The 14,787-nt window shown below is 39.5% G+C and overlaps 1 protein-coding gene across 17 annotated transcripts in view; it reads right to left on the minus strand.

The window, feature by feature from the left end:
* The window catches only part of SYNE1 (spectrin repeat containing nuclear envelope protein 1), a 275,903-nt gene that overhangs the window by 135,559 nt on the left and 125,557 nt on the right, over positions 1 to 14,787 (minus strand). For all 17 annotated transcript variants that reach the window (XR_014944012.1, XR_014944011.1, XM_015858221.3 and 14 more), the window contains 6 exons: positions 14,057 to 14,229; positions 11,509 to 11,818; positions 6,805 to 6,969; positions 5,094 to 5,450; positions 1,992 to 2,128; positions 935 to 1,112 (listed from right to left, as the gene is read on the minus strand). Coding sequence is in view for 15 of the 17 variants with exons in the window: in XM_015858221.3 (XP_015713707.3) it covers positions 935 to 1,112; positions 1,992 to 2,128; positions 5,094 to 5,450; positions 6,805 to 6,969; positions 11,509 to 11,818; positions 14,057 to 14,229 (1,320 nt within the window). In the remaining 2 variants the exon portion in view is untranslated. The remainder of the gene's footprint in view (positions 1 to 934; positions 1,113 to 1,991; positions 2,129 to 5,093; positions 5,451 to 6,804; positions 6,970 to 11,508; positions 11,819 to 14,056; positions 14,230 to 14,787) is intronic.

Below are 14,787 nucleotides of genomic sequence, written 5' to 3' on the forward strand. Positions count from 1 at the left end.
AGCTTTGAAATACTTTGCTCAAGCTCTTTATTAAAATCAAAGATGTGATTGCCTAGTGACTTAATGATGTCAGCTGTGCTAACAGACAAAATGATAACTTTTAACAAAATTAAAATTGACATTTATTTATCTATGACATTCCTGAAAGTCTTACACAATTAATGCATGTCAAAAAAGTCCATTTCCATCTACAGTAGCATTCACAAATCAGGAGGATAATCTAAGTCCTTGCGAAATTAAGAAGCTGCAGCAGTAAAAATCTGACTGATGTTGTTAACTGTTTTTGCTAAGAACTCTTTTATTAATTGACAAAATCTGCTGATTTTTTTAATCCTTCATATATACTTGGGAAAAAACTCCCGATCTGAAGTAGAAAAAAAAAAATGCTACTTTAGTATGGTATTGTTGACCCTGGTAAATAAACCATTTAAGCAAAGGAAAGTAAATTAACCAGGAGCAGGAAGAAGTGAATTGGGTCTTGGTATCTTCTGTGAAACTGACATGCATTTCTCTTGTTGTGCTGTCTATCTCAAGGTTTAATATTCTCACTATGTCATTCTAACTTTGTTATTTTTACTTAAAGTTAAGGTTATATTTTCCTCATAGAATAATTTCTTTGATTAAATAAAATAATATTTTAATTGGCATTCCTTTTTACATATTAGCTGTTTTATCTTTCTGTGAAAAACAGACTTTTTGAATACCAGTTTGCACTTTTTACATTTTTAACTTGTTCTTACTTTACAAGGGTCTATTATCATATTTGAGGAAAAATATTTATGTAACTTTAAACTAATTTCAGGTACTAAGTCCTACTCCTGGTGCCACTTCAATTATACATTACATTCATATCTTCAAAACACAATTTTTTTTCCCACATTGTAACATATATGAAATAGTTTGTATCTCCCTTAAATAATTTGTGGCTGTTTACCTGTATTTTCTGTAGACTTGCTGAAGCTTCACTGATATCCTGAGGTACATCGAAGCATTTGGCTGTGGTGACTTTTGCATTGACCAGCCACTGCTGGAAGTCCCTGAAACTTGTTCGAAACCTTTGCTGCAAGATCTGCTCTTTACTCTGACATCCCTTTGAAGCTTGCAGGCAGAGGCTGGATTTATCACAACAGGGAAGCAGAAGAGAACAAGGGAGGGAAGAAAGACAGGACTCTGTTAGGTGACAATGCTATTGTTTAGTTCTCTGAAGGTTAACTTGGACTCCTCCCACCAACTGTAAGCACTTAACTGAGACACCAGGAAATCCATTAGAAGTTTCAAATTCCTTAAAAGTGAAGCATGTAACTTGGGTTTCACAGATATGACAGATAAGCATTTCTAGAGTGATTCAGTACTCCTAAGTACAGTTTCTGAAAGTCTTTTCCTATCTAGGCACAGGACATGGAAATACAGCAATTACAAATTGAACTTCAATGACATAGTTAAAATTGTAACATTAGAAAGGATAAACTTAGGTCATCATGCCTTTCTTCTGCAGTTACAAAAGCCAAAAACTACAACCCCTGCAAGAGACAGCATGTGTCATGTGTCTGAATTACAGGTGTCAACAGCTACAGTGACCTGAGAGAAAGTAAGAAAACAAACATTAGCTCTCCTGAGATGGGGTAAAACAGGTGTAAAATAAAGAATAAAATTACATAAATAAATAAATAAACAAACAAATAAATAGCTGTTACAACTTGTTCCTTTTTCTGGCAAATGAACCATACCTGCACCTCAGTTTCTTACAATGATTCCTCCTACAATAGATCAGGTGCTGGCTTAAGCTCAGTTTGGCAGCATACCCTGCCTTTAATAAAAAAGATAAAGTTCTACTTTTTAAACTCTCTATTGACAGCACTATTGAAAAAATGTTTCTAATCACTGTCTGCTTCTGTTTCAAATTTTAAAATTCCAATTAATGGTTCCCTACAATGAAGCTTGCATGCAAACACATAAGGGACTGATTACCTATAAACAAGATGAAAGTATACCTGTTATACTCCTTAATCAACCCAGAAACTTTTGAAGAATGGGTGCTCAAATCTCTAGAAAATCTACAAAGATCATTTAACTGAGTCTTGATCTCATCTATCATGTGTTCAGACTTTATCAGAGCATCCGATGTCTCCTGTTAAAACAAAAGAAGTGAACAATATTTATCAATAACTTAAAAAAAATCATTCAAAGTTCTAATTCAATTTCGTTTACATTTCATGTGTATCCACCTTTGATAGTATTTTAGCAATTAAAAACACAGGAGCTCAGAGGTTTATTTGAAATTATGGGCTTCCAGAGGCTCCATTTCTTCAGCTTTCTTAGCTCAGAAAGTTTTCACTGAAAAGTCCAAGATATACATTTTGTCTTAATAAATGAGATATGGTATTGTCAACTAGCTGCGTGTACATTAAATTACTTGCAACTAATGAATGGAAAGTCATAGGATCATAAAATGGCTTGGGTTGGAAGGAACCTGAAGTATCATTATGTTCCAACTCCCATGCCACAGGTAGGGTTGCCAGCTGCTAGATCAAGTACTAGATAAGAATGCAGAGACCCATCCAACCTGGCCTTACGTAATTCTGGAGATAGGACATCCACAGTCTCTCTGGGCAACCTGTTCCAGCACCTCACCACTCTTTCAGTCAAAAACTTCCCACTGACATTTAATCCAAATCTTCTCTTCTTTACTTTAAAACCATTCCCCTTAGTCTTCACCATCTAATCATATAAAATTTTGATTTCTATCATGTTTATAAACTCCTATTAAATACTGTGAGGTCTCCCCACAGCCTTCTCTTCTCCAGGCTGATCAAGACCAGTTCCTTCAGCCTGTCTTCATAGGGGAGGTGCTACAGTCTTTAGATCATCTTTGTGGTCCTCCTCTGCACCCTCACATATTTCCTGTGTTGGGAGCCTCAGACCTGGACACAGTACTCCAGGTGGGGCCTCACAAGGGCAGAACAGAGGGAGACAATCACCTCTCTCACTCTGCTGGCCACTCTTCTTCTGATGGAGCCCAGAACACCATTGGGCTTTGAGGTTGCAAGCCCAGCATGAGTTTAGTATGCTCAATAAAACTATTTTGAGCTGTGCCCGAAAAAAAATTAATTTACACACAAAATTTCACAAAGTTTCTAAAGCGAGCGTCATGAGGATGGAGCCAGGCTCTTCTCAGTAACATCCAATGATAGGACACAAGGGGCAAAGGTTGCAAGCTTGAACACAGGAGGTTCCACATAAATACAAGAAAAACTTCTTTACAGTGAGGATGACAGAACACTGGAACAGGCTCAGAACCATCCCAGAGAGGCTGTGGGTTCTCCTTCTCTGGAGACCTTCAAACTCACCCAGCTGTGTTCCTGTGGGACCTGATCTAGATGTTCCTGCTCTGACAGGGGGACTGGACTACATTATCTTTTGAGGTCCCTTCCAACCCCTGACATTCTATTATTCTGTGTGATTCTGTGATCTCCACTGTGGAACCCTGCCAGTTACTCCAGCATAACTAGCAGTGTAGACTTGCTCCTTCTCTCATTACAAATGAAATTATTACGGAATTCCTAAACTAACAGGGATGAAAAAAATAACCATCTTTTAGCTAGCTACACTCACTGCAGCAAAAATTCTGCAGTGCAGGCAAGCCAGAGCATTTGGCATGCAGGTATCAGTTTAACACTTTGGCTAAATCTGAGGTCCAGACTGGAAGAAACACATACAGTTGTAAGAAACTAATCACAAGAAAATGAAGATGGATTAGCAAGGAGACAAAGGAAGTGGGGCAAGGAAGCCTATCATTTGTGTTTCTGAATCTGTACAAAAGCATAACTGAAAATACACAAAGTAAATGGTTTGCGATTGTCTATCAGAACAAAATTGAATGCTTAGGAAAAACACAAACTAAATGTGCAAAAATACAGCAAAAGGTTTGCATGAAAAATAGTGCATTTTAATTATGACCTATGTCTATACAGAGACACTGAATCACTGAGAGCACTGTTCCAGCGACTTGGATTTAACTTCAAATCCAATAATTAACAAAATAATTTGCTGAATTTCAAATTCCAGATCTGGTGCTGTTATGTTGCACATATCTAAAAGGAGCAGGGCTTGAGTACAGGATAACAGAGTGAGCCTGCTGATTCAGAGAATTAGGAAATGCATTTTTAACTTGTGGCCTTGGTTTGCATGACAACAGAATTGCTGTGAGACAATGGAAAGAGAATGCTGCAATGCTGTTTTACATTCACAATAGGACCCATCTTCTTGGTTCAGAAACTGAAGGACTACTGTAACTTTCACTGAAGTTATTTTAACACAGGAAGGGAAGGATAAGGTACTGTGTATCTTTATAGCTGTGATTCATATGAATCTAGATACATACACCTAAGTATCTTGATTATTGTGAATACATATACGACACATATATATACACATATATGACACATATATACATGTGTAAGTGAGTGTGATATATATACACATGTGAAATATTTCCTAGAAGAGTAAACTAAACAGGAAGTGCCTCTTGTTTCTCTGAATTCCACTACATTCCACAGCGAAGCAGTCAGCAAGTATACGAGTTTCCAATACAACTTCAAACACAGGACAAAATCTTAACGTTCACAATGCAAAGGATAGTTCAAGAAACAAAATGTATAAACTTAACACACGTGTGACAAATTGTAAGAAAGCAATCACTCCTGCTGCTGCTCAGCGTGTAGGAAATGCCTCACATTTTCTCAGTTGCAGACTGCTTGCAATGTTGAGCAGCCTGAGAAGTTTAGAGGCAGTATGATAGTTCTTTCATTTTCCTACAGCTAAGCCCAACCGTTAACGTCTGAGCTCCGGGCAGGACTTGCTAAGCCTTGGACAGCAGAGGCCAAATAAATACCTTCTGTAAACAGTGCTTGCTTTGAATACAGCTACAGAAAAGCTTGGCAAGTTGGAATTTTTTACAGAGATTTTTCACAAATGAATCGCATTATTTGCTACTTCTCCCATTCTTTGACTGCGCCACCAGGCAGAAGTTGCCTGTCCTCAGTCACTGTACATTTACAACCCAAAAACTGCTTAGAAAAGAGAAGCGAGCTTACTTTCTCCTTGCGCCAGCTCTCCACGATCTCGCTGTCGGTGTGACGGCTGTCGAGGGGAGCCAGGCTCTGCGACCAGGCAGCCAGCAGCCCTCCGAACCGCTGCACGGCTTCCTCCAGCCGTGCAACTTGCGCGGCGAACTCCTGCTCCGACACGGCCATTTGGCTCAGCACGTCCCGCAGACTGCGCTGGCTCTGGAAAGCGCTTTCTTCCCACTGCTTCCAGTCCAACTGCAGGGCCTGCATCTCAGCAATAAGAAGCTGGCACCCGCCGGCACTCGTGCTGCGCTTCGCCGCGGGAGCAAGCGTCTCCACTCGGCCGAGGCGGCCCGCTCCGATCTGGCGAGAGTCTACCAGCTCCTGCAAAGCAACATCGCCATAGTAACAGGACACAGCTGGGAAGGGGGCCCGTCACTCGTGGTGCAGCCGCAGTGCAGGCCGCCCGCTGCTCCGAGCTGCGGATCCAGCGGTACCGCTTCGGGAACAGCCATGCTGCGTGCGGAGCGGCACGGGTGAGAAGCGCAGTTAGGAGAGGGAACGTGCCGTGTGATGATTGCAAAGAGGTTCTGAAAGCTCCATAAGCTTAGGGGAGAAATAACTGTGGCTTAGATACTGAAAAATACTGCTTAGGTTAAGATGCAGAAAATAACTCTTTTGTGATGTTTTACACAAGAATCACTGGCACAGAGCTGTTCGTGTCAGTTTTAAGAACAAAATCTGTGCTGCTCAGAAAAGCAAGCATTCAGCAGACTACTCGTGAGCTGTGCTGTGCCATAATTGGTTGCACATGTGGCTTTGTGCTTTTGGTAGTTTCTTCCCGAATTCTTTCTCCAGCAGACTGTTTCATCCTTACACAAGCTACAGGAGAATTTGGTAGTTTTCAGCTTTAAAAGTTGGAAAGTACGAGTATTATTCCAGACCCTATGTGCTAAAGTAATCCTTATTCTCTTGTTAGTGTTATGAACTAAGAACTACTGTCTTCTCCCTTTCTCATATTATACATGAGTCTGAGCACAAAGGAGGCTAGAAACTATGCAAGAGTAAGCAGGAGGCGTGTCTGAAGTTGATCTGGCTGTCCTGAAGCCTCCTCTAGTCTGCTCACTGGCCCACTCTTGTTTAGGAGCAGGCTAAAACACTGCTAGCACAATGTAAACAGCAGGAATGAACAAAACACAATTCCTGCTTGAATGCTACATTTAGAAGTGCACAACTGTCTTATCAAATGCCTAGGAATGGACAGACACATTGAGATGCCAAGGTAAGGAGAGTACATATAGAGAGGCAACACATACACCTCAAATGTGTTTAGGGAGAATGATCCTTGCACTATTTCACACATCTCCAATTCATGCAAATCACAAAAGGTTCTTTCTCACTTTGATTCAGCAGCTGTACTTAGACAGCAGTTTTAAGGGTGAGGACAGGGCAGTGCTCAATCAGTAAAGTCACAATCTTGTGTGATGCCACTGGGCTTCCACTCTTGAAAATTGTTTCCATGTATGAGCTGGCTAACTCAGTTCTGATTGTGCTTTCACTACCTTAGTAAAGCTAAGGAAGGGAGGCAGTAACACATCATAGCTTAGAAAGTGTGTTTTCAGCTCACTGAAACGCAATGTCCACTTCAAATAAACAAAGAACAAGATTGCAGAGTTTTAATTCTCTGGATTATAGGTTCTGAATCACAGATGAAATCATGATAGCTAACATTTCTTACATTTATTTTGGCCAACTTTTTCTGTATCACTGATGAATCTCCAGTTGCATCTGACCAGCGGTGCAGCTCTTCCTTTGCAGAATGAAGCCAGTCTGTGAATTCATGCACTGCATCAAGATATAGCAAATGGTCCTTCACAATATCTTCCACTTTCTTCATTTTCTCCTATTGTTTAGGAGGAAAAACAAACAAACAAAATCATTAATGTACTTAAACACTTGTCTTCTGTCTAGACTTTAATGATATAGAGAGCTGCTCTACATCGTGCTACAAAATAACAAGGTCTAGTTTAGGTTTGTCTAGGCAGGAATGCTGGTAGAAACACAGCTCTTATTTAGAAGGAAGTCTCCATAAATACTAAACAGAGTCACAGTCCTCCCATATGAAGGTCACAAATGAGTAGTCTGCTGTTTGAGAGTGTAGCAGATGTTTAGGGTACCAAGTTGTGTTTTAGCCACCAGATCAGAAATAGTGGCCATCCCCAAGTCATCACTCTTGTACCCTTAGAGGACTCTTTCCCTGGTACAAACATGCAATAACAGCATGGTTCCACAACAGTATTTCAATGTAACCTTAAACTGGGGCCAGTTTACCTTAATATAATCAGATAAAATACTGTTCTGGTCTAGACTGGCCTTGAGTCTGACTATGTCTATTTGTTATTAAATTAATAAGAATTAACTCTCAGGAATATTTATCAAAACTAACCAAAAGTGAACTGAGCTAATCCAGTAGCTTTAAATAGATTACAATCCTGATTGAATACATAGATCTAGACCTAATTATCCTTAAACTCATTTCAAAGAGTTCTATTTATATAACAGAATAAAATGGAATTTACTTTTAATTTTGAATAACTCAACATTCAAATAATTTTTTTCAAAATTAATTAGATCATTACATTTTGCTGTTCCTTTGGAAAATAATAATCATAATTTCTTGGAATATTTCCTTGATGATTAACAACTAAACAACTATGACCTAAAGTTAATCCTCGAAGTTTTCACATCTTTATGCTTTTGATGCAACAAGCATCTAAGACAATGTCCACATGTGCCTGACCTAAAAAAAATAAGCATCATCTTAAGGCAGTAAAATATCCTCATGGTAGGCAAACATGCACCTTACTTACTTAATTTGCACCAAAATATAAGAACAGTAGAGCGAGAGCATAGTGGGAAATAGCAATTTGAGCTGGTCTCCTCTGGAGGCACTGTTTTCTACCAGTTACAGTCTGTATTGTTCTCTCCCAAAGAAAAGACTGTGAACTTGTCAATAAGTCCTGCTATTACAGGAAGTGGAGAAGGGAGCAGCAGCTTTGCCTGGCACATCATCAGGTCAGTCTTGTCCCATCCTCTCTGTGTGGCACCAATTCTTTTCTCAGCCTGGTGGCCCTATGCTGCTGTGGGACGCTGCTGCCACACAGATGATGAGTTTACAGCAGTTTACAGTCCCCATTCTCCACAAAACAGAGGACATACAGCCACCAGAAACACAGCACAGCCTCAGATTGGCAGAAAGAGACATAAAAAAAAAAATCTACTAGGTTTTATAAACACCCTTTGAAACAGTCAGATTTGGTGACTAATGTTTCTGTATTCCTGTTAACCATTACCTTCATTATAACATGTGGCTGCATTTCTCTCAGCATTCTTCACTTCAAACAAATGAATCCTGCCCCTTACATGCTCTTCTTGTAACAATTCCATTTACAAAATAAATAATGAAAAATGATCTCTTAGATTTCAAGTGCAAGTTCTTTATGCAGAATATGCACAATCAAGTTTCAGACATTTATTTTTTTTTTAATCCCCCTTCAGATACTGCCTTATGTTTATGTTATTTGAAGTACACCTACTACCTCTTTGCCCTCTTGACCATATTTTGACAGTTCTTTTGGAATTGTCATTGGACTGTCCAAGATAGCTGAATATTATTTGCAAGAGTCACTCTGCACTCCCTTCTCCAACTCATCAACAAAGAAGCTGAACAAAACTAGTTCCCATATAGTTTCCTGGAGAATCCTAGAGTTGACACTTCTTCATTCAGAAACAGCCACTAACCTTTTCTTCCAACAATGTAATCAAATTGTAATCCATCAAAGACCTTTCTTTCAATTCTGTGGTAGCTTACTTTCTCACTTTTTTATATAGACTTTTTTTTTTTTTTTTTTTTTTTTTTTGTGGAACCTTATCAAAGGCTTTGGGGAAGTCCAAGTGTATTATTGTATTATATCCACTCTATCCCTTGTTTGTTTGTTTTGTTTGTTTGTTTTAATGTGCTCATTGATGTTTTAATAGAACTCCAGCATATTTGTGTTCTGGTTTCAGCTGAGACAGAGCTGACTTTTCCTTCATAGTGTCTAGTATGATGGTATGGCTTGGCTTTAGAAGAAAAGCAATACTGATAACAAACCAAAGTTTTCAGTCATTGCTCAGCAGTGCTGTACAGAGCCATGGACATATCAGCTTTTCATACTATCCTGTCAGTGAGGAGGGCTGAGAGGACACAGGTTGTTGGGAGGGGACAGAATAACTGACCTAAACTTGCCAAAGGAATCCTTCATGCCATATGACATCATGCAGAAAAAAACTTAAATGGTGGGGAACTGGCCAGGCAGACAGTTGCTGCCTCAGGACTGGCTAGGCACTGGATGTTGAATGGTGAGCAATTGCTTGTGCTTCACTTGTTTTGTTATATAACATAATATGTATGATAATTATAACTATTATCCTCTTTTTTTTTCAATTCCTTTCCACCTCCTCCCCCCCACCCCTCCATCTAAGTAAGTAATTTCTATTTCAACCCACCAGTTCTGCTTCATATTTTATTTCCCAATTCTCTCCCCCATCCCACTGGGAGGAGGAGGAGGAGTGGCTGAATGACTGTGTGGTGACCACCTGCCTGCCAAGTTAAACCACAACAGTTTTTTAAAGTTATACTTTCCAGATACCATACTGAATTTCTCAGCAGTCTATATTTATCCAACACTGCCCTCCAATTTCATTATTGAGTGCAGCACTCCAATGACATCAGCTGTACTCATGAGACTGCAGTTCCCCATAGGGCCTCCCTTGAAGCTGGCAGTGACACGGGCTGACAGAGTGACCACCCCACCTTGGCCAGCTTTTCGGCAATTTCTGTTTGAGCATTTCTCAAGAAACCACAGCTGAATGCCATTTGCCCATGGGCAGTTATTAATAACTAACTGCTTGGTTTAAGATTTCCCAACTATTTAACAGAAAACTCCTCTATCTCCTCTTGTCTGCCTGCTATGACAGAGAAACAGGTGTGAGAATCTCCTCAGTGCCTTCAGTAAAGAGGAACAATGCAAATTCATGGAGCTTCTTTGGTGTAGCCTTTTTGTCCCTGGGTCCATCTTTGACCTCAAAATGTCAAGCAGTCCCAGCAGTTCCCTAAATTGTATCCTGCTTCAGATAGATTTAAAAAACATTCTGCCATCAGCTTGAGCATCCTTCCAGATCTACTTGAATGGAGGACATCAGCAATATTCGCAGTACATGAGAACCCAGACAGTACTTTCCATCAGATTACTAAATGTCTGCATATTGTTTACTTCAGTCTCACAGCAACATTTGTTTCTTATTATGTGGCCTCCTGCAGGTGTAAATGTTCCCAATAGCTAAGAAGATGTAAACAATCTCAGCTACTGTTACTGTTCTGATTTTCATGGTAGAAGGACTCTGTGAGCTGCTCTCTTTCCTTAGAAGTTAAAGAGTACCTGTTTAACAACTGCAGTGATTAATCATAGAATGCCTTGGGTTAAAAAGAACCACAATGATCAGCTAATTTCAACCTCCCGCCCACCATATGCAGGGCCGCCAACCACCAGACCAGACTGCCCAGAGCCGCATCCAGCCTGGCCTTGAATGCCTCCAGGGATGGGGCATCCACAACCTCCTTGGGCAACCTGTTCTAGTGTGTCTCCACCCTCTGTGTGAAAAACTTTCTCCTAATCTCAAACCTAAACCTCCCCTATCTTAGTTTTAAATCATTCCCCCTTGTCCTATCACTATCCACACTTGTAAACAGCCATTCCCCCTCCTGTTTAAATGCTCCCTTCAAGTACTGGAAGACCACAATGAGGTCTCCCTGGAGCCTTCTCTTCTCTAAGCTAAACAAGCCCAGTTCCCTCAACCTTTCCTCATAGGAGAGGTTCTCCATCCCTCAGATCATCTTAGTGGCCCTCCTCTGGACCCTTTAATGACTTGAAATAACACAGAATACTAGCATATATGTTTCTGAAAATAAGATTTCTCTTTCTGACCATGTTTTGTGCTCAAAGAGGCATTCCATTTTTATATTTCCTGGTAAATGTGTGCTAGGAATGAATGAATAAATAAATAAAATAAAAGGACTAGAGGAAAATAAAACTAAAAGTATATCCAAAATATAATTGTGTACATGAAAATATTATTGTATACATGAAACTAGGAATAAAATATATGCCCTTCAATTTTCAGAAACTCATATCCACAGCAGTTTCAATTCCCAACATCTTTTTGCATTCCAGTGAATTTTCAGTAAACTATACAGAATTCTTTTGTTAGATTCAACTATAACAAAAGGCAAGACCTTTCAAATACATTCAGGCACTGAAAATTTAGAAAAATCAAAATTTTAGCCTTACATACAGTTGTTTTAAAATGTTACCTGAAATGGAGGCCTTTTCCTTTATCTTACCTTGGCCACAGTTGTGATGTCATTAAACTGCGTTTTTAGTTCTTCCTGAGCTGCTGCTCCAAAAGAATCATCCTCAGTTTTTTCGTAAAGTTCTGCAGTTTTACCAACAAGTTGCTGCAAATCACCAGAGTAATCCTCTATCTCAGAAACAATAGCCTGGAAGTAGTCCAGCTGTGCAAACTTCTCCTTCAGACCTAACTGTGGTTCTAAAGGCTGCTCCACTTTGTGATCCATTTTCTCTAACCACTGCTCCATCTGGCTTTTCCTTTCCAAATATTCATTCCACTGGTTGATGAGGGACTCTAAGCAGCTTACATTAAAAGAAACATAAAAGAAACATTAAAAAAAACATTAAAAGAAGTCACCCGGGAAGTTGGTGGAGTCACTGACCCTGGAGTTGTTCAAGAAGCGTTTGGATGTTGTGTTGAGGGACATGGTTTAGTGAGAACTATTGGTGATGGGTGGATGGTTGGACTGGGCAATCCTGTGGGTCTTTTCCAACCGTGGTGATTCTATGATTCTATATGCAGTACACATGAGAACTTTTGGAATGTCTAAACAAAGAAAGGTCTGTTTATACATCATTACACTGTGTAGTTATCTGTAATATGTTTAGAATATGGTTTTTCCTCCATCTTGTTTTAGTTTTCTACATCAGCTTAAATCTAAGCTATTCTAGAATTTCTGTGTTCTTTGGGCTACTACATATAACCCGATACAACTTCTTCTCTAGTGCAGGTTGCATGAGCAATGTATATCCCACACTAATGAAATACACATTGCATTGTCTGCGTAGCAAAGTAAAATACAGAGTATTAGTGGAGCTTATTATGGTCACAGCAATAAAATGTACAAGTTATTGCCAATTAAGCGGTATTCCAGTGACTCTCTGAAGAACAAGTCAGTTATATATAGTCCATTTCACCATTAATAAAACATTGTATTTCTATATATAATTTATATATATTGTTCCTCCTAGCAGATCTCCCAGTCTCTCTGGGACTTGTTTTGAGGAACACATTTCTGATTTCACTGGACTTAATAGGAGTTATGACTGGTAAGGATTTCATTCAAAATGTGATTTCCTCCCCTAATATACACAATATTTTATGACATAAATTGGGTGAAGTTAGAATAAAACCTTAAAGCATACCATTACGAATTTCTAGATCAAATTTTATTACAGCTTTTGTCTATGAGATAGAGGCATCAATGTTAACTGAAGAACTCCTGTTCTCATATATCGTAGCCCCTCCCATAATTGATATTTAAGAATGAGAACTCCGATGTTTAGATTACAGATCTATGACAGTTTTCTAATGCAGAGAAAACTCTGATGTTATTAAAAACTAAGGAACTAGAATCATGCAGAAGTCGAATTTCCATCCAATATTGATGATGATGATGGAACTTACATTGCTTGTAAAACTCATAGATGACAAAAATAAGGAAGGGCTAATGCTAGATTTAATGACAGAATTTAAATGTCAGATGTTCAAAGAAATGAAAGAAAGGTGGAATTTGGTAGTGAAAAATATCTTTGACTAGGAAGGAGTAATCAGATCTGCAAATACAAAAATTGAGAACAGCCTGGTTTAGTACTATGGAAAGCAATTTCAGAGGTCAAAAAAATAAAATAAATTTAAGTAATGTGGTCCCATTGGAAAGAAAATAAGAAACTGTTCTAGAATGGATTAAAAAAGGTGAAGGAAATCAAAAGCAACAACATTCTATTCAGAAATAATGTGGTCTCAAATGCAGTTAAAATATCAGCCTACTTTCAATTAATATCTTTCTTGAATATTAAATCCTCCTACATGACATGCTAGATCACATGAGAAATGACCATGTAATCCAAGGCAGCAAGAACAACTTCAGAAGAGGAAGGCCATGACTAACCAATCTGTTGGCCTCCTATGATGGAGTGACAGCATTGATGAAGAAAGGGAAGGGAACTGATGCTATTTACCTGGGCTTATGCAAGACCTTTGACATGGTCCCTCACCACATCCTTATCTTCAAATTGGAGAGATGTGGATTTGATGGGTGGATGACCCAGTGGGTAAGGAGTCGATTGAAAGGCCACAAAGGGTGGTGACCAATGGTTGTATGTCCAGGTGGAGGCTGGTAACGAGTGGTATCCCCCACAGTTCTGTCTTGGGACCGGTGCTCTTTAACATCTTTATCAATGACATCGATGTTGGAATTGAGTGCACCCTCAGCAAGTTTCTTATGGCACCAAGCTGAGTGTTGCAGTGGACGCAATGGAAGGAAGGGATGCCATTCAGAGGGACCTCAACAGACTTGAAAGGTGGGCATGGGAGAATCTAATGAGGTTCAACATGGAAAAGTGCAAGGTTTCACACTTGGGCCAGAGAAATCCCAGGCATACACACAGACTGGGAGGAACAACTCCTTGACAAGGCCTGAAAGAAAGACCTATGGGTCCTGGTGGATGAAAGAGTGGACTCCTATGTGCCATAAGGTACTACTCATTGGTGCTAAGCAAGGTGTCAGGGTTTGACCTGTGTTTTTCAGCAAGTTTTACCTCTGCCAGCTCATGGATGTGCTGATGATGTCATTCCATACATCCTTCAGTTTTTGCAGCTCTTTTTGTATCACCTTTTGTCCTTCCTCATTGCTGCTTCTGAGTGCTTGTTCACCTTTGCCAATAGCCATGTTCAGCTTAACTTCACCATCACCTTTGAGTAAGAGGATCTCCTGTGGGGCAAAATATATCAAAATGTTAAGTGAAGTCTGCTGACAGTTGAAGGCTGTTATTCTTCCAGCAGAAGACACCATTTCTGAAATCATTTACCCTTGAAAAGCATGTTGAGTATGAATTCCTAGGCACCTGTTTTTTTAAGTGCCTATCCCATGTTATGTGTAAGGAATCTGATGGTTTTCCTCACAGCTCCACAGGTATTTCACTGCATTGGTCATCCTAAAACATTGCTTACTTTGCAGCAGATAATGAGTAGGTCCCCGCACAGAAAGACAGTGACACACAATTGACTAGGTCTCAAGAGCCCATAGTGCTCTATATTGATGATCTTTCCAACTGATGTCTATCTAGCCTGTTCCCCAAAACCTCCTGTAATATATATATATATGCCACAAGCTTTCTAGGTGAATAGTTTCAAGGCTTTCTCCATTAGACAGATTTTGAATCTGAATACACACTTTCATAGTTGGTTATTTCTTGTTAAATGTAATACTTCACATCCCTCTGCATTAGACTTCATCCTGTTTCTCACACTGCATCTCCCAGTTTGTTAA

Source organism: Coturnix japonica, chromosome 3 (assembly GCF_054131305.1).
Source record: "Coturnix japonica strain WE chromosome 3, WE-NBRP24, whole genome shotgun sequence".
NCBI lineage: Eukaryota > Metazoa > Chordata > Aves > Galliformes > Phasianidae > Coturnix > Coturnix japonica.